Genomic DNA, 19,111 nt, shown 5'->3' with positions numbered 1-19,111 from the left:
CGAGTCAGTGCGGAGGTGGCAGCAGTGAGCCAGGTTGGTATAAAAAATAATTGGACTTTCCAGAATGGGGGAGAAAAGACTACAAGTTTTGAAAAAGCATCCCCTGGTGAACTGAGCAGACAACACATTTCTTTAAAAACAGCACATTTGAGACCGAAATAGTGACAGGAAATGATTTTCCATATTCTCCATCTTCATGTAAACAGCATATGACCTTTGATACAAGTTCATTATTCCACCTCAGGGGTTTCATGGATAGGGTTTATAGGAATAATCAGCTGGGGAACCACCAAGTGTGAAATTGTAACCTGTCAGCTCTGCTCACTGGAAGGTAATGGGCTGCATAGTAAAGATAATGGACATGGTCCCAATGGTCCTGTATACATTAACAGACTCCTCAGTGGGCTTCGTGCTTTACATAGCTAATTTCATTTACATAACTGGTGCACATAATGCACTCCGAGGAGCCGAAACAGAAAGTGATACTGAATTAGCAGAGAAATTGACCAGTTTCCAATTGAACATTTTTCACAGAATTTGGGAAATATAGCACTACTGGTTGGTACTGCCTGTAATAGTGTATTAGGCAGTTTTTTAAAACTTTAATAATTCATGTCAAATTGTATTTTTATTTTTTGTACAGATATTAAAGATTAAAAGGTACTGGTTTACAAAGACTTTTAAACACAAAAATTGTAATCACAATCCCACCACCAAATAAAAAATAAAAAACTAAAACCAATAACAAAAGCTTCCTTAAACGTGGTCCCAGTGCCACTCTGTAGCTGAGTTTTTAAGGTCTCAAATTTTGGGTTTGCAATGGGATCTATAAACTGTGCTGCCTTTTTTTTCCGTAATTATGTAATCTTTCCACCTGAAGCGAGCCGGTCTGCGGAACACTGATTGAGAACCACTGATTTAGATACAAATAAATAACTAGATCTAGTTTTATACAGACCACCCCACTGTCTGGCACACAGTCCTCTGCGCAGCATATAGCAATGTCAAGTTAGGAGGGATTTGCAAAGGGAGGCAACTGCGTATAGGAGATAAAACTGACCCTGACAGCACAAAGCTCAGCTTCAATGCATATTATAATGGCACTATTATGATTCAGGTAGCTAAGGCCAGTCTAGAACTATTTGAGAAACATTTCCAGAATCTAAAAGAATTGGCTGAGAAGGAGAAAAAACCCAGGTGTACCAGACCCCGAACAGCAGCCCCCCACACTGCAGATGTTCCCCCCAAACATGGCATGCAGGGCTGAATTAGGCCATTGATTATGAATATCCAAAGAAGAGCATTAAATACTGGATTCATCTAAAAAAGTGACCCAAACTCACTCCATCATAAAGCCCTGCAATACCAAGAGATCAGCCCTATCAGACTCTAAATAGTACACCCTGTCAGAAATACAAAGCAGAGGCAGATCCTGACCAAATACCGGCTCAGTGACCACAACCTATCCATCGAAAAAGGCTGACACAGGCAAACCTGGCTACCCAGAGAGAACAGGCTCTGTGGTCACTGTGAGACAGGAGAGGATGAGACAGAAATTCACTTCCTAACACACTATGAAAAATATAAAAACATAAAGGAAATTATAAAAACATAAAGGAAATTGTAAAAACATAAGGGACTCTCTCTACTGTGTAGTGTTAAAATATATGTTTTCTCTGTCTATATATTTTAGTTGTTTATGACATGTATATGCTTACTTTACACAACACTTTTTTTATTGTCATGCCAATAAAGCCAAATTTAATTTAATTGAGAGAAAGAGAGAGAGAGAGAGAGAGAGAGAGAGAGAGAGAGAGAGAGAGAGAGAGAGAGAGAGAGAGAGAAGAGAGAGAGAGAGAGAGAGAGAGAGAGAGAATATGCAGTTTGCCAGAAAATGGACTAGATTTGTAGCAGTAATCAGCAATAAAATAGTTTTTTGTGAAGCTGATATTAGGTCAAACACTACCAAAGTTAAAATACCTTGGAACTTGGAAGTAATTCACAATATTTCCAAAGTGTTCAGCCACGACTTGATATGCCGCCGCAGCTTTACACTAAAAGCTCTCCTGTATCTGTCCTCTTCCCAAAAAATAGACGCTTGTATTGCGGTTAGACTACAAGTACCAGAATATAGTGAAACAATATCACTTTGGAGTGAAATTTGAAACGTCATGTCTCATTACTTGTTGGAGGTGGGTACAGGGTTTATTGTTTGCATGGAGTTTTATTTTATTTATTTATTTGTTAATTTATCAACTATACAGAAGAAAACTTTGACAAATGTGAAAACATAGAGTCTTGGGGGACATTGAGTTTTAAGTATTGGTTTTGTTGTTGTTTTTAGTATGCCCCGTCTCTGCGATCGTATTGAGCAGGACTGCAATTTGTTCTTTAATTATTTATAATTAACTTTTTATTGAATAGTGCACACCCCATGCCGTGACTATGTATTCTAGACTTGTCCTGTTTGTTAAATACAGTTAACCACCTGTATTTAATGAAACGATGTTCATTGCCATTGTGCATATTGTTGTGGTCTCAGTTCATTTTCCTTCTGGTATTTCTGCCTGGCTGATCCCACCCCGATCAGAAAGAACCAGTGCCCCTAACGGGTGCTACACTAGGAAAGCAAAAGCTGAGACTTTGTAATTAGGTGTAAAAGCAGCCTGAACATGTACAGCAGGATGAAACCCTTAGGCCTACTCAAGAACACATATTTGCAAACACTGATAAAATGTGAAATATCTCAGTGTTAGAAAATATTTCTTAAAACTCAGTACAGGGAGAGTTAATCTCTTTTTTTAAATTAATTTTTATTGTACAAGTATATAAGTTTCAAGTACAAGTAGCTACTCAATGCAAGTAAACTGTCCTGTCAATAAGGTGTGTAAACTGAGAACAAAACTTAAAGATAGTGAAACGTTTTGGGAATAACAGCGCAAAGTTTTTTCAATGTCTTTGTATGACCGCTAGGTGGCAGCATTGTTTTTTTGTTTTTTTTCTTTTTTTAAACTATTTTGAAGTAGACTGCGGTTACTGTATTGTATGTTGTGCGGTACATACTGAGTAAATGTACGGTATCACTGTATGAAAATGCAGACAAAATACATTCCCACTGATATTTATAGACGTCTGTGGCAGCTTTTTTTTAAAAAATACATTTGTACGTCGTCATTGTCACCATCAATTTTTGTTAACATTCAAATTCATTGTTCACTAAAAACATAATTGTATTGCTGTTTCCCTGATTGGATATTTAATTGTTTAGTGTTTTAAGCTGTAGGAGAAACTTCACTATTGAATTTCCTAAAGGGACTGAATAGCTTCTTGAACTCAATTCAATGGCCATTTCAGCCTGACGACATTATCATTTCATGCATTTAAAACAGAGAATTAATCAATATTTATTGATTTATTTTTTATTGTATTCATATTTTTAATATGTATTTTTTATTTGGCTCAACATATTGCATTACCTAGCTACAAAATCTATTGAATAGGGGTCATCTTGTATTAAGATTTATGCTGGACAGATTCACTGAGGTGCAACATATTTTACAGTCATCATCACAGCACCCCCTTCATATGGAAAACATATCCCGTTGTTCTGAATGGTTTGTAAATGGATATTACTCAGGTTACAGATGCACTGGAAGTGGGGCAATGCGTGTATTTGAAGATTGGACCATTGAAATTTGTTGAGGGTAAAGTAGGAAACACGTTTTGGAAGAAACAACCATTTATAAAATGGTAACCCTATGCAGTGACTGTTAAATTGCATTGTTTTATTTTAAAAATGAGGGCTACCCGTTACTCATGCTTGCAGTACATTATCGACCGGCTGTTTAAACTGCTCTTTCCTGGTACTGTGCAACTTCCTGTGCTGAAGGTCACTAAACAGCTGTATAGTTTAACTAAAGCAAAGGCTTGGCCCACCAAGAAATGCTCCAATTTGAGTTTAATATTTCAGTACCTGTGGAAAACAAACGGCTTATTCATCTTCTGCAATGGATAATTGCAGAAGATGAATGTTGCAGAGGATGCTGCAGAAGATGTTTGTGTAAAGAACAGGTGTGTTGCTTGCAACATGTATTATCACAGTTACCTCACATGTTTAATCACAATATTTTGTATAACTGTATTTCATTTAAACTTACCAATAGGTCATTTCAGAATATGTCAGTGGAGACACGCCTTTTGGGGGAGTGAAGGGGGTGTGCAATTATGTACTACAACCCCCATACTCACGGTGCTGGAACGCTGTGCTCATCTTAGGAAACGTTTCCTTCGAGTACATTGACTTTCAGTAAGCTATGTTTTTTATTTGTTGACACACATTTTACCATAGCGCAGGGCTGGTGCCTTTAAGCACTGAAGATCTTTTCCAGTACATTCAGGCTCTGTCATTCATTCTATGTCAATTGTTCTGAGTGCAGCACTAGATGAGACGATCACTTATTTTTTAAAAGACACTTTTTTTAAACTGGTACACCTAATGAGATATCACGAAAATCATAATGGCATGGGTAGAACATATGTAGATCTTTTTTAAACGACTGCATTCCTTTCTTAAAAGCTTTGCAGAATTCGATTTTTATTGTCTTCAGTTCCTACTGCATTACAATCATGGACAACTTGACGGGTTCGGAAAAGTCTCAGCTTATCAATGAGAAGAAAGCGCAAATGTACAGTCAAAAATTAAAAAGGTAAACCCACTTTTTTTTCTTAAATACAGTGTTTGTACTGAGTACAGTCTCTGAATTTGGTTCACACACACACACACATAATTTAAGTATACTGACTATATACAATAACTGTTGTATGAATTACTTCGCATTCTGATGACTGTAATACAGGTATGTGTATTTTAATTCGTCAAGAACTCGTTTTATGTGGAGGTGTTAATAATGTTTTTTTTTTTTTTTTTTTTTTTTTCTATAGAGTTTGAATATACTTTAACAAGTAACCTTATAAAATTATTAATTTGGACTTTGAAATGTAATTTGTTCAAACGATTCAGCCTACGTATGTTAACATACTGTGTTACTAGTAGGGATTACCTCTACCAACAGAAATGTTTTAAAATCACAGAATATAGCCTAAGTGTGTTCGTTAGGGTTTGGTCCGCACCATTACAGTTAGGTATGGTTGGTATGACGTGTGAACAACAAAGTCCAGTTGGGAAACGAACCGTACCTTGTCCACATAAAGAAGTGGTTTCAGTCCGTTTGGCAAACACCACGAGTCTGGTTCGCTTGCTAAACGTCAATGTGTAAACTGCTGGACTGGATCCTTATGCACATAGAAAACGAACTATATAGGCAACCTGACTCAAAAGTAGACTAAGCATTATGCACGTAATTTAGTTCACATTCGAAGAAAACAAGTAGAGTAAAATACAAACAAAAAAATGTCTTTGGGAACTGCAAGGGTTACCAGACATCCTGTGAAAACTGGGATTGTCACAGTTTCAGCCTTAATTTGTTGTCCCCTGTCGGAAACAATAACATTGTTAATCGTCCTGGTTTTATTGTATTTGATTTTTATAAATACACAACTGCATCAGTGTGCTGTAATATCAGAGTAATGTATTAGGCTGAATTAGCGCCATTCAAAAAATAAATGTGGATTATTTGTTTAATCATTCTGATTGTATATATGTATAGGCTACATGTTTAAATGGTATATAGCTGATCTCTATTTATAAATATGGCTTTGTACATTTAACACGTGCTGACTAGATGACCATATACATAGATCATAAGAACTATATATATAGTTCTTATGATCTGCAATAAATTCACCTGATGTTTAATTTTTAAACTATTATTGTGTTAAACCGTTATTTTAACGGCTTCAGTTGCTACAGCTAATTGAATGGGAAATAAAAATAAATAAATAAATAACAGTTTTTCACTGTGGAAATCTGGACAGAGGGAGAAACTGAAGCTCTGACAGAAATTTCATCAGACTCCAAAATCCAAGCTGAACCGTGCATAATTTGTGTAAATTGCATTATTCTCCTACTGTACTAGGATATCATACACGCAGGTCTATTAATTAAATTAGCGAAGTACGTCCGTCCCCAGTCCCCGATTTCTTCCATTGCAATATGTAATAATCTAAAACGTCAATAACTGCCGTGCTTCAGTGCCTTAGGCTATTGTAAATATTCGGTTCACACACCATATAAACGAACCGAGTTCACTTGAAAACTGCCATGTGAACACAAATGGAGTCGGTCCTAAAAAAAAAGGAAAATTACCACAAAAAAAAAATAATCAAATAATTAAATGAAATTAAAAAAAAAAACGTGTTTCCATCCAAACGAACTCGGTCCCTTTGTTCGCAGATAGAACACTGATAACTTGTTTCAAACGAAACGAACCAGACTGAATCCGTTTGAAATGGACTCGCCAGTATGAAAGCAGCCTTAAAATGGGCATCGGGTCAACATTACTGCACTGTTGTATTTTAATATAAAAATGCTGATGCTATTATTTTGTGTGTGTGTGTGTGTGTGTGTGTGTGTGTGTGTGTGTGTGTTTATATAGATATAGATATGCCTATGTGTTTTTACACCTAGTTACATTTTGGAAGTATATGCTACTGATTGTATCCTGGACAATCAGAAGAAAATAATATTGGATAATTAATCCAGTTGTTTAACAGTCATATTGGAATGTTTGAATTGTTAAACCCTCTAGTGCCAGAATGGTTTGATTACCCATTATTGGAACTGCTCGTGTACGCTTCTGTTGCACAGATTTTATTTTATTTTTTTAATGTAGGCCTGTAAAAATATTCAGAAATAACCTAAATTTTAGGAATATAGGTGTTTGAAGTCACACGAGTTTTAATGGTCTATTCTTACGCCTTTTCTGCCTTCTGTTTCTTGAATTACAGTCAGGTGTCTGTAGATTTTGTCCGCTGGAAAATAAAGGAAAGGGCTCGTTTTGAACGCGACATGAATCTCCAATGTTTATATCCTTTTAAAAAAAACAAATCAAAACAAAAAAAAACATAGTAGCAAATTAGCTTGTTTTCCTATTTATGAAAAAAAAAAAACATGCACTGTAAGTATAGGCTAGCCATACCATATAATTACGTTTGTCTTCTTCGATAATGGTAATACCACGACTACTACTACTACTACTACTAATAATAAATAATAATAATAATAATAATAATAATAATAATAATAATAATAATAATAAATGTACAGCAAATTCCACATAATATAAACCCCGATATTGAAAATTAAAAAAATACACTATGCAGATATTTTATTATATATAATAATAATAATAATAATAATAATAATAATAATAATAATAATAATAATAATAATAATAATAATAATAGCCTAACAATCTTCAAACTTGAATTAAAACTAATATGAAAAAATAACAAGCAAATTAGCATTTCCGATAATTGTAATAGTAATAATATTTAAGAAGGAATATTTGGAAAACGTGGGTTATTTTGTTTATGTTTAGTTTATGTCTCTCTCTCTCTCTCTCTCTCTCTCTCTCTCTCTCTCTCTCTCTCTCTCTCTCTCTCACTCAATTAAATTCAATTTGGCTTTATTGGCATGACAATAAAAAAAGTGTTGTGTAAAGTAAGCAGTTGTGCAATTTCCTCTAGCTCCTTGACTTTGAAAAAAAAAAAAAAACTATAATTATCTCTACCACCTTACTTTAAAGCAATGTGGTGATTATATATTATTTAAAAAAAAAATGTTTGGGAGCGTGGCAGATGTAGTTGCATTATTTTTAAAATATTTGTGGGACCACCTGGGATCTTCTCAAGGAGCACAGTTTGGAGCCTCTGTGAAAGTCAATCATTGAGCTTGAATTTCTTAATTAAGTCAAATCTAGGCTTTGGCAGATTCAACACAAAAAATATTGCACAGCCCCAGTTTAAACATTTAAATGCTAAACGATAATACCCAATGCTTGTTTGTTTAGGAGAGAAGGAGATTATGATGGGGTAACAAGATATTGGGGTTGAAATGAGGAATACATACACCCAGTTGTTTATTAATTGTATTACCTCTGTATTAAAACTCAATTAGGACCAATGGTGGACCATGTTGCCAAGCTTCTGAACCCAAGAAGTGAGGATCAGTCAGAGTTGCCTTTGACCTACATTTGATCACTTTAACACAGCTAATGTTTCTCATTCCTAACAATTATTATTATTATTATTATTATTATTATTATTATTATTATTATTATTATTATTATTATTATTATTATTGCTTTTGGGAAACAGTTTAGGTGTTGAATGCATCCTTTAGGTATAGTGGCATGAATATTTGAGCTTTATTTGGACATTTGTCTTGTGCTGTTGCTTCATAGTTTTTTGGAAAGTGATGAATTCTAAGTCTTTAGGATCTTTAAAATAGAGCCCTAGAAAGCCTCTTATTACATAACTGCTAATTACATCATGGTAGTGATGCTTGACTCTTTCTATTCTCTCGCACCATAGTATGTAATTATTAAACCTAAATTATTAGAACCACAAACTCCTCCTCAGCATCTCAATAAAACACTATGCCAATGAGAAAGCCATCTTTCTAAATCTATCATTATCCAAAAAAACAGCTTGCCAACAACGTGAGAAATTCGCACTACAGGGAGAGGGAAATTAATTAAGAGGTAAACAGCCTCTTCTTGTCCAGCCTGCCTAACTTGATATTGACATGCATTGATACATGTATCCTTTGGGATGAGACCTGATAGTGGCAATGGCATTGTTAAAATTACAGTACTCATTCTCATTTACTTTGCTATTATGTTCATTTTAAACATTTGAATATTTACCAATTACTAAACGTTACCTTCTGTTACCTTGTATTGTATGAACAGAGTAATATGGGACCCTGAGATTTACATCTTAAGTAGGTACAGTATGTACCTCATGGGGATCTGTTTAAATATATATATAATATATATATATAATTATATATATATATATATATATATATATATAGATATATATCATTTGTAAACAAACCGGTTTTTGAAGTACGACCCAGAGATGGAGGTTTTTGAAAGCTCTTGCACGCTAAGATATTTAATAATGCAAAATAAACAAAACAGAAAACAAAACCCTAGCTCTGTACGAGCACTGGCTACCACAGACACGACCCTAACTATCCAACAGGACAGCTAAGCTGTTTACCTGCTAAATCAAAAAATCAAACAAAACACACAGTTTTTAAACACAAGAAGGCTTTGCACTGTACCAGTACCAGTACCAGTACCTTTATCTTTATTTTTATCTTTATATGCTTGAGCACACTATCATGCGGGCTCTCTACACAGCAGCAGCAGCCCAGAACAGACTGGCTGCTCTCCTTAAATACCCTACACCTGGCTCTAATTTACAATGATAGCCAGGTGCAGGTGATAATTAACGATTAAACAAAACCAATTAAGCAAATGTGCATTTGCATATGTTTTTTCTCAGCAGGGAGGAATTAACCCTCTCCCTATATATATATATATATATATATATATATATATATATATATATATATATATATATATATATATATATATATATGTACAGTGCTCATCATTTATAACACTATAGTGGGAGCCATATATTACAAGAATGTGCTATTTGTGATCCGCCTTATAATGAGTATAAAAGGGCTACTGTAATGGCATTATGGAGTAAATGGGAGCCAAAACTGGGATCCATCTCTGAAGCGAAACATTCTATACCAAAAGAAATGTGACAGGAGATACTGTGTTCTGCACAGCAGGCATGGAAACTGTGATAAGCAGCTTGTTATGAACTGTAGATAAGCAGTTAACAAAAAAAAAGCAAAATGGATCAAGTTTTTTTTTTTTTTTTTTTTTTTTTTAAATAACACCTATAAATAAATATAATAAAAATAAATAGTTTAGGAAAAAGGATGGCTTATAAAGATGCCTCAAATTATGAAACTTGATCTGCAGCGTCTGATCCATCACCATTCACTGACTTGAACTGGGAATTTGTCTCTACAGTGATTACTTGCAGTGGCTGTTATCAATGGAGTACAGACTGCTAGCTAGGAGCCAGTGCTCATTTCTCAACCTGAGCAAACATTTGATGTTCCCTACATATCCTGAATCAGCATGTGTGTCATGATGTTCACTGTTGTATGCAGTGAATGTTAACACATTACGAACAAAGAAATGAATACAATGCTTAAAATAAAACAATATATTTATAAGTAATCACAAATGAAAACCTTTTGTTTAAATTCGCTTATTTTACTGTGGGGTGGAAGAGGCCAGGTTTTTTTTTCCCTTTCTGAACAAAAAATCAGTGCTTGACCTGGATTAAAGGAAATGTAACTGACCGTCATGAAGCTATAGAGGCTCTTTTTAGCTCATCTACACACTAGCTAAAACAGAGCTGAACTTCATTAGGCTGTATTCTGTCTAACAATGTGGAAAAGAGTAGAAAAATGAACTTGCCCGATAAGATTGTTTTAACATGTTTTATAGATGAGTTTCTTGGTATGAAGGCATTTGTTGATGGATCTGAACAGCACTAGTATTTGCTTCTGACCCCGATTCACACTAATCTCCTGCACTATAAATACGTTGGTTATCGCTGGTGAAGGCAACGTTATCTGTGGGATAAACAACAGCTGGACTTTTTAAAAAACATTTTACAGCATTTTTTGTGATTGCTATAGGTTGCTCAACAATTTACATTGGCTGTAAGCAATACAAATATCTTGCACGCACTGTGCTGAACAGCTTGATCATGGTGGGTAAAGGGTTAAGGTGGATATGGACGGATACACAAGGGATTACTGTAATACTGTGAAACATTTGGACTGATTCATATTGGACTGATTTATGAGAAGTAAGAATACAGTATATAGTTAATATTAAATATTAGATTGTGTTTTTCAATTTTAGGATCTTACAGAATGTTGGTGAAAAACAACTTTCAGGTTTGTTTGCTAAAGAAAGGTTTAAAATATTTTTGAAACAGTCAGTTTAATTCCCGATAAACATAAAGTACCTTGTATATAATTAATGTTCCGTTATTTGTTCTTATACAGCGGATTAAACCTGCTGCACTATGTAACACAATTTTTGTTCCTGGGTAGTAAGCGTTATTTCCTAATTGCTTATGCCTCAAAAGTATAGAACATGACTATTATTCCCCACAAACTTTGCTTTTGCGACCAGGACAGTGATATTTCAAAATATCGCTATTTCCAATGGGAAAATGTGTGTCTTTTCGTACACATAAATTCAGGAAAAAACAACATATGAATCCAAATTAACATGTATTTATACTAAAGTAATACAAAGATGACTACAAAAGATTTAGAAGTCAGTAGTTTTTCGAGATTTACAATTATACTGTAAATACAGTATAATTGTAAATCTCGAAAAACTACTGGCTTACAGTATAATTGTAAATCTCGAAAAACTACTGGCTTCTAAATCTTTTGTAGTCATCTTTGTATTACTTTAGTATAAATACATGTTAATTTGGATTCATATGTTGTTTTTTTCTGACTTTATGTGAACGAAAAGACACGCATTTGCCCATTTTCCCATTGGAAATAGTGATATTTTGAAATATCACTGTCCTGGTCACAAAAGCAAAGTTTGTGGGGAATAATAGTCATGTTCTATACTTTTGAGGCATAAGCAATTAGCAAATAACACTTACTACCCAGGAACAATTTTTTTTTTGGTTTTTTGTTACACAGTTTAATACAACCATACAATGGAAAGACCAATTCATGGAACACACATTTTTATCTTTTAGCCCAGTCACAGGATCCAAGGAGGTGTATCCAGACTTCCCATTTGAGAACGGCAACTCAGGCACGGCAATCGAGCTGGAGCAACACGTCAGACAGCATTGCCATGGTAGAGCGACCAAGACCGTTGAAAGCAGAGAGACGCAGTTGGCAAGGAAGAAACTCTACATCGCTTCCGTCATATGTTTGATATTCATGATTGGAGAGGTTATTGGTAAGAGCATTGCTCTGTTTCCTTTGGGGGTGATACACTGGAAAAGCACAGGGGTTAGAAACACCTGCAATATCATTAACAAGGCAATTGGGTTCAGAACCACCATGGCCAGCCAGGACAGAATTGAATTTAGGAATAGAAAACTTCACTGAAGTTTGTTCCCAAGATATTGCTCCGTTAATATATATTGTCAGCACATACTTGTTTCTAAAGCCTGCAACTGTAGCAGATTATGTTGGGCAATGCACTGCCATTGCGGATTTTGTCCCCTGTTGGTGAGATGAGATGACAGTAAAAGCTCTATAACCACAAATACAAATGAGCCTGGCTCTTTTACATGATGGTTAAGACTCTTACTTGTGGTGTGCAACTAGGAATGTGTGAAAAGTTTCCTTCACTGACAAGTTTTGTCTCAAATGCTTTCACGTCACTAGTTTTCCCCTCCCCTGAGGTCTCACATTCAGATCATTCAGAAGTTCCATTATGTCCCCTAAAAATTTGAATCCCAAATCCACACAGGATCAGAGTTCTACTTTTTGCTTTCCCTTTTCTGTGAGAAAAATATCAATCTCATTCCACAGCTGGAAGAATCGTTTGAGAAGTTTACACCGACTGGGCAACCTTACTTCTGTGTTATACATGATACAGTATCTCCGTATTCTGCTTCAATTTGGGCAAGAAACTGTTGAACCTGGCGATGGTTCAAGACATAGCCCCGGATGAAATTCACACTTGAAACAACTACGCTCATGGCAGATTCTCACTTTAACTCTTTGCTACACAACGATTGCTGTAGTGAAGTTGCGTGGGAAGGTCAGCATTCAATTTCTGCATTTCACTGTTGGTGCGTCCTATTACACCAGACTTGTTTACTCTCATGTTTCGCATACCATCTGTTATGCTTTCAGTTTCTCCCAGTTCAGTTGAAGCATGTTAATTGTTTCACGCACTATGAGAACTAAGTCTTCTCTTGTGGTTGTCCCCTTCAAACTCTGAAGCGCACCAACCTCTTTGGTCACCTGAAACATCTTGTCAGTTCCTCGCACACATATGAGTAGTTGGGCTGTACCTGACATGTCATTGCTGTCTTCAAGTGCTAATAAAAAGTATTCAAAACATTTTGGCTTTTCAGTTTGCAAAGAAAATCCATCCCTATATCTTCAATTCATCTAGTACTACTAGGAGCAGGCAGACTCACATTATTGATCAAGTTTTTCTTTTCAGGTCATACCTCCTCAGTAACTTTCATCATACACGTTTATACAAATTCTACGTCTGTAAACAGTCTTAGACAAGCCTTTTGTCACAGCTCCTATTTTGTCACTAATAAATTGCCTTCCAAGCAGTTATACTTGTCTTTATGAAGTGTGTCAAAATGATGCCTGATATCGTATTCTTTGAACACTGAACACTGTTTGCGTTGCACAAACATTGGTCTACTGATTGCTGAACACTCAGCACTCTCTATCAACTTTCCTTTTCTTCAATGTCTTTGACAGCGAAATGGCAGAGAGAGGCTTGTTCACAGAAATATCGCAGTGATGAGAGCTGTCACAAGTGGCTCGGCTATGCCTGAAATAAATCTCCAATTTCTTGATGTGCTTGGCAGGCTGGATGGGGCCCGCGGGCCGTAGGATGCTGACCCCTGTGTTAGGCAATTATTTTTCGAATCTGTTATTATATTATCACTGTTGCAATCCTGGTGGGCATTGTCAAGAATGAAAGCTGTTGACAACAGTACTATGATATGAATGCATGTTCTTTTGTTTTTATATTTTGGAAATTACAATTACATGGCTCTTGACTAGCTTTATCTGGCCTTTTACTTGTAAGAAAGTGAATACGTGAAAATACGCAGATTTGCACAAAATCAAGGCATTTCCCATTACCCCCCAGTATAGTGTGAGAGACTGACAGATTGTTTTTATTTTTTCAATGGAAGTTCTTTTAATTACTATACAGTACATACATTACCGGAGTTGAAGGGTATTATTAATTTGGCCACATGATTGAGTTATTATAAGTATCCCCAAAATCTGTGAAGCAAAGCTGAACAAACATACTGCATGCTTCACTTCCCACATCTCTAACATGATTGTCTGACCTTTTACTGGCCTTTTACTCTAAATACAAATTAAATTCATTGTTACAGTAAAACGTTGCTTTTAGAGAATAGAGTTTTTCACAGTTGTGAGGGCGTGTGTGGAAAACTCAAAACGTATATTTTTTTAATGGATGAAATCGATTCACTTTTTTTTCCTGTTGTTGCAGGTGGCTACTTAGCTCATAGCTTGGCGATCATGACTGATGCAGCGCATTTACTCACAGACTTTGGGAGTATGATGGTCAGCTTATTCTCCCTGTGGATTTCATCAAGATCCCCCACCAAGACCATGAACTTTGGTTGGCAGAGATCAGGTAGGGCCAAGCAACAAGTTAAAAAACCCCATTGCTGGTTATTAAGATCTTTTAACTGTCGTCCAAAAAGTAATGACTAACACCAATGGTGAAATCTTAGGAATAATAGATATCCTATTGTAAATAATATGGATGTGAGACTGTGTTAGAAGAACCAACATCTTTAAGATACATCTGTGAACCAGCAGCTATATATATATATATATATATATATATATATATATATATATATATATATATATATATATATATATATATATATATACATACAGTATATTTGTATTAAATAAATATGTGCCATTGTACATTGTAGTTAGTCAAAGTGTTTTGTGATGGTGGTCCACTATGAAAGGCGCTATATAAAATAAAGATTGATTGATTGATTGATAGTCTTCAGAACGAGAACATTTCATAGAAGTACAGCAGAAGAGAATTTTTCACTTCAGAGGTCATGCTGCTGCAGCACTGGGACTTGTTTTGGGCATGAACAGTCAATGTAACAGAAGGGATGTTTTATACCCTAGAGATTTTGGGAGCCCTTGTGTCGGTGTTGTCTATCTGGATTGTGACAGCGGTGCTGGTATACCTGGCCATCATCAGGATCGTCAACAATGACTATGAGATCGAAGGCTATGTGATGGTGATTACCTCTGGCTGCGCCGTTGGCGTTAATGTTATGTAAGTTGAGGAACTATAACTTCTAACTCTAACCCAAACCGTAACCCTTAGCCTAACTCATAGAATGTATTATAACATTGGGTACTAATAGGAGCAGCCAAACAATAAACTGGAAAACAGGACTAAGATTTTAATGCAGAGATAACCTTTGAACCCTTAATGGTGAGGCATATTATGAAATATCAGCTCGGCACGGCTTTCCCCCAAATTCCATGTATTATATTTTGTATTTTTAGAATGGCCTACATTCTACACCAGTCCACCACGTTTCACAGTCACAGCCATGGCTCTGGTTATCACAAACTAGATGATGCCGTCAAGAGCCCAGAGAGTCTTGGTCATGGACACTCACACTTTGGTCACCATGGCAACACCAGCGTGCGAGCTGCCTTCGTCCATGTCATTGGAGATCTACTTCAGAGTGTCGGAGTGCTGATTGCGGCAATTATTATTTATTTTAGGGCAAGTAATGACTCCTTAAACATCTTCACAATACTTTTCACTGACGGAACAAATATACTGTGTGATCTAACAGTCTGATTGAATACCTAAGGAGGAGATTCCAGTTTGAATCGCAATTTAACTAGCCACAACTCCAGTGCTGGTTCTGTGTTGTAAAATCACAGAGCTGTCTGATCTGAATGAGTTTAACTCTGGAATAGTCTAAAATTTAAATATAAAATGTTTTAACATAGGCTACTATAGCAAGGTGCTTGGTACCCTCTGGTGCTAAATAACCATTTAATTGTGTATTTTGGTCATATGGCTACCATTCTGTTGAAGTCTTTCTTGTCTTCATACTAACAGCCTGAATACAAAGTAGCAGATCCAATATGTACCTTCCTGTTCTCTGTTTTCGTCCTGGGAACGACTGTCACCATCTTAAGGGATGTCTTCAGAATACTAATGGAAGGTAAGTTATTATGTAGCACAACACTCAATTTAACGAAAACTTATAAGTTATAGTAGCTGCATAGACTTGAACAGTCTCAACTGGCTGGGTGAAGCCAGTAGTTTTGTTTCTGGCTTTAAAGAGCCCAGAAGAATTAGATTGATGGGTATATCCTGGCACTGAGCCCCATAGTCTGCAATCAATGCAGGTCTCTTTATAAATTAAATTAAGAAATGTAGAATTTATCTTTCAATTACATTTCCAAAATTAACATAACATTCTTTGCACCCCTTCCATAATGTAATTACTCCTTAAATACGATAATGATATTATTACTATTGATATTACTATAATAGTAACAGGATAGTGGATATCACCACCTTTATATCACCCCCCCCCCCCCCCCCCAAAAAAAAAAAAAAAAATACCATTGCTAATAATATTTTAATGTTAATTTCAGTTTAGTCACATACCAGTAGGTGCTATTTTCAGAATCAAAATATCTGCTTAAAAAAAAAACAAAAAAAAACATACAACTAGAGGAATTCATAATAAAACACTGTGATTTGTAATCCTGCAAGGCATGAAGAATGGTATTGCAACAGTTAGCATTGACAGGAAGATGTTGCAATAGAGCAGCTCTGCCTTTTCAGTCAAGCAGAATGAGTGGCTGACCGACAGCTAAAACAAAATCTCTTTCCTGCAGGTGCCCCAAAGACAATACAGTTTAATACTGTGAAGGAGGTCCTGCTTTCTCTAAAAGGTGTGAAGGGAATGCACAGCCTGCACCTGTGGGCCTTGACGCTCAGTCACACAATGCTCTCAGTCCACATTGCCATTGGTGAGTACAAATCAAGGTGAATCTCCATGCCCTCTATACAGACTCAGTGGTAGGGTGGGCGTGTTAACCAGTGAAAGTCTGATCAACATTAATTAATGTAAACTTGTCTGCATACAGTTACTACCAGTTTGTGAAAAAATGTCATTGACGTCCAATACTAATAAATACCGGTAAGCATAAACTTTTTTTTTTCTTTAATTAAACTATACTTGGTTTGTTCTTAATAAACAATTAAAGTAGTTGAGTGTTTCATTAATCAAATTTTTTGCACTAAAAGATTACTCAGTTGATGCTACTGTGTGGCAGTCTGTTAACTGAAGTTGGAAGCACAGCACTCTGTACAATCCCCAGCCATTGCTGTGTTTAGGTCGTCCAGTACTGTAACACATGTGCTGTTTTTCACAGAAGAGGATGCTGACGCACAAACAGTGCTTAAGGAAGCCACAGAGCTCCTGCAGAATAAGTTTGACTTCTACAGCATGACCATTCAAGTGGAGAACTACTGTGAAGACATGTCACACTGCACACAGTGTCAAGACCCAACAGACTGAGACTGATGCAGTCCCAGGATTCTCAGGAACCCCCCGGCCCGCTCCCCTGGGAGGATGAAAGGGGCTTTCTGATCTAGGGGTTTTAATGTCTGCCAGTGTACAAATTATTGAGACACATTTTCAAGGCATTATTACATTATGTAACCAGAGGTAGAAAATCAAATAACACTTTAGTTTAGGGATCCAATATAAGTGATTATAAACAATCTAAAACATGTTATTAAATATGGTATTAACAATTATAGAATATGAATAGAAGTAATAAGAGTATTATTACTTTATATGACTGTCTCACCAATTGTATGGGGTCGCTTCGTTTTTGCAATACAGTTATTATACACTTTTGCCATTGTTTTGTTTTTGCTATTGTTTATAAACACTTATAATGGATCCCTAAACTAAACTGTTACCAAAAATCAAGGCTGCAGCAAAAGTATTATCACGGTTGTATAAAAGCCCTTGCATGGTATTTAAAAAAGAAAAAAAAACACTAAGTCACAGATGCTTTCATTTAAAACCAAATGTTATTTTAAAGCCATGTTTGCAGCTGAATGCAACGACGAGGTCCACAATGGGTGGAAACAGCTTAAAATCCTCAGGATATAGTGGCTCCCTTTAAACAAATGCTGATTAAAGAAACTTAAGTACAGTAGATCACAGTTTGAGGTTATTATTTGTAGGTTCTGCTCCTCAGGTGAATTGCTTGTTATTTATATAGAGGGGAGCTTTTGAAAAGGATTTGTCATGCATCACAGCAGGAGTCTCTATTTGTATAATTCTACCTCACCTGTCTGGTGGAAGTCCGTTTCAGGAACAGGAAGTGGGGGTCAATAACTGTTACAATGTGAAACTTTTTAAAATGTCTGCACTGCAGGCATTATAGAACGTATAATGCCCTAAAATAAATGAATGCTGCATACAACTGTATAGCTTGTGCTTAAACTTTTAATTTAATTTGTAGATTTAGTTTCTGTTTAAGTATAGTTTAAAAAAAAAATCCTCATTCCTTGAAGCACTAAGACCAATTTGTTAGCTGCAGTGAAGTAAGAAACACTGTTTAATTTATAGCGCATATCAGTTCTTTTAAGAACATTTTCAACAGCTCATACATAATTCATCAGCAGGCGTTAGATTTCACTGATCCTAGTTGTGTGTTACAAATAGGATGAACACTGAGATGAAGGCTGTGACGCATTACACCACTGCAGATTATTTTTTAACATGCTCACCTTTACTGGTGGCTGTTTCAAATTCAGCATTCTGGCACTGTGTTGAGTTCAGATAACTCAATACAGCGTCAGAATGCTGAATGTAAAATGGGTTTGCCCTCTGACCTTGTACTGCTAAGCTTGTGCTATGAAACATTGTATGAACGTACATTTTAAACAGGGTAAGTACTGAAAAACACTTGAATGATATAGATTGGTTTAGACTTTGTGACTGAAGGGATGCATATTGAAGGGCACCCTTGGCATTCCTAGGATGCATTGCTTGACCAGCATGCGGTATAAAGTGACATTAACACAAGATCCTTGAAATGAAAAGAAGTCAAGAGCATGTCAGTGTGTGGGCTTGTTTCTTCTTGCGCTTAAGCCAGACAGGATACCATTTTTTTTTTTGTAAGTGAAAATTGCCAAAGACTTCATAGAAAAATAGGGAAGAGAACCAACCCATAACAGTTTGACTATATTTATGTAATAGCAACTGTAACATGATTGCA

At 35.9% G+C, this 19,111-nt stretch overlaps 1 protein-coding gene across 1 annotated transcript; it reads left to right on the top strand.

Annotated features, from left to right (window-relative positions):
• Positions 1–4,286: 4,286 nt before the first annotated feature.
• LOC121316591 (zinc transporter 2-like) lies at positions 4,287–17,565 on the top strand. Its single transcript, XM_041251636.1, has 8 exons — positions 4,287–4,706; positions 11,803–12,011; positions 14,283–14,429; positions 14,954–15,107; positions 15,344–15,569; positions 15,915–16,020; positions 16,706–16,840; positions 17,246–17,565. The coding sequence occupies exons 1-8, from the start codon at positions 4,627–4,629 to the stop codon at positions 17,389–17,391; spliced, it is 1,203 nt and encodes a 400-aa protein (XP_041107570.1). The 5' UTR covers positions 4,287–4,626; the 3' UTR covers positions 17,392–17,565.
• The last annotated feature ends 1,546 nt before the right edge of the window (positions 17,566–19,111 follow it).

Source organism: Polyodon spathula, chromosome 6 (genome assembly GCF_017654505.1).
Source record: "Polyodon spathula isolate WHYD16114869_AA chromosome 6, ASM1765450v1, whole genome shotgun sequence".
In the NCBI taxonomy this organism is placed as follows: domain Eukaryota; kingdom Metazoa; phylum Chordata; class Actinopteri; order Acipenseriformes; family Polyodontidae; genus Polyodon; species Polyodon spathula.
Note: the sequence above shows the minus strand (reverse complement) of the source record. Positions and strands in the feature narration are given on the sequence as shown.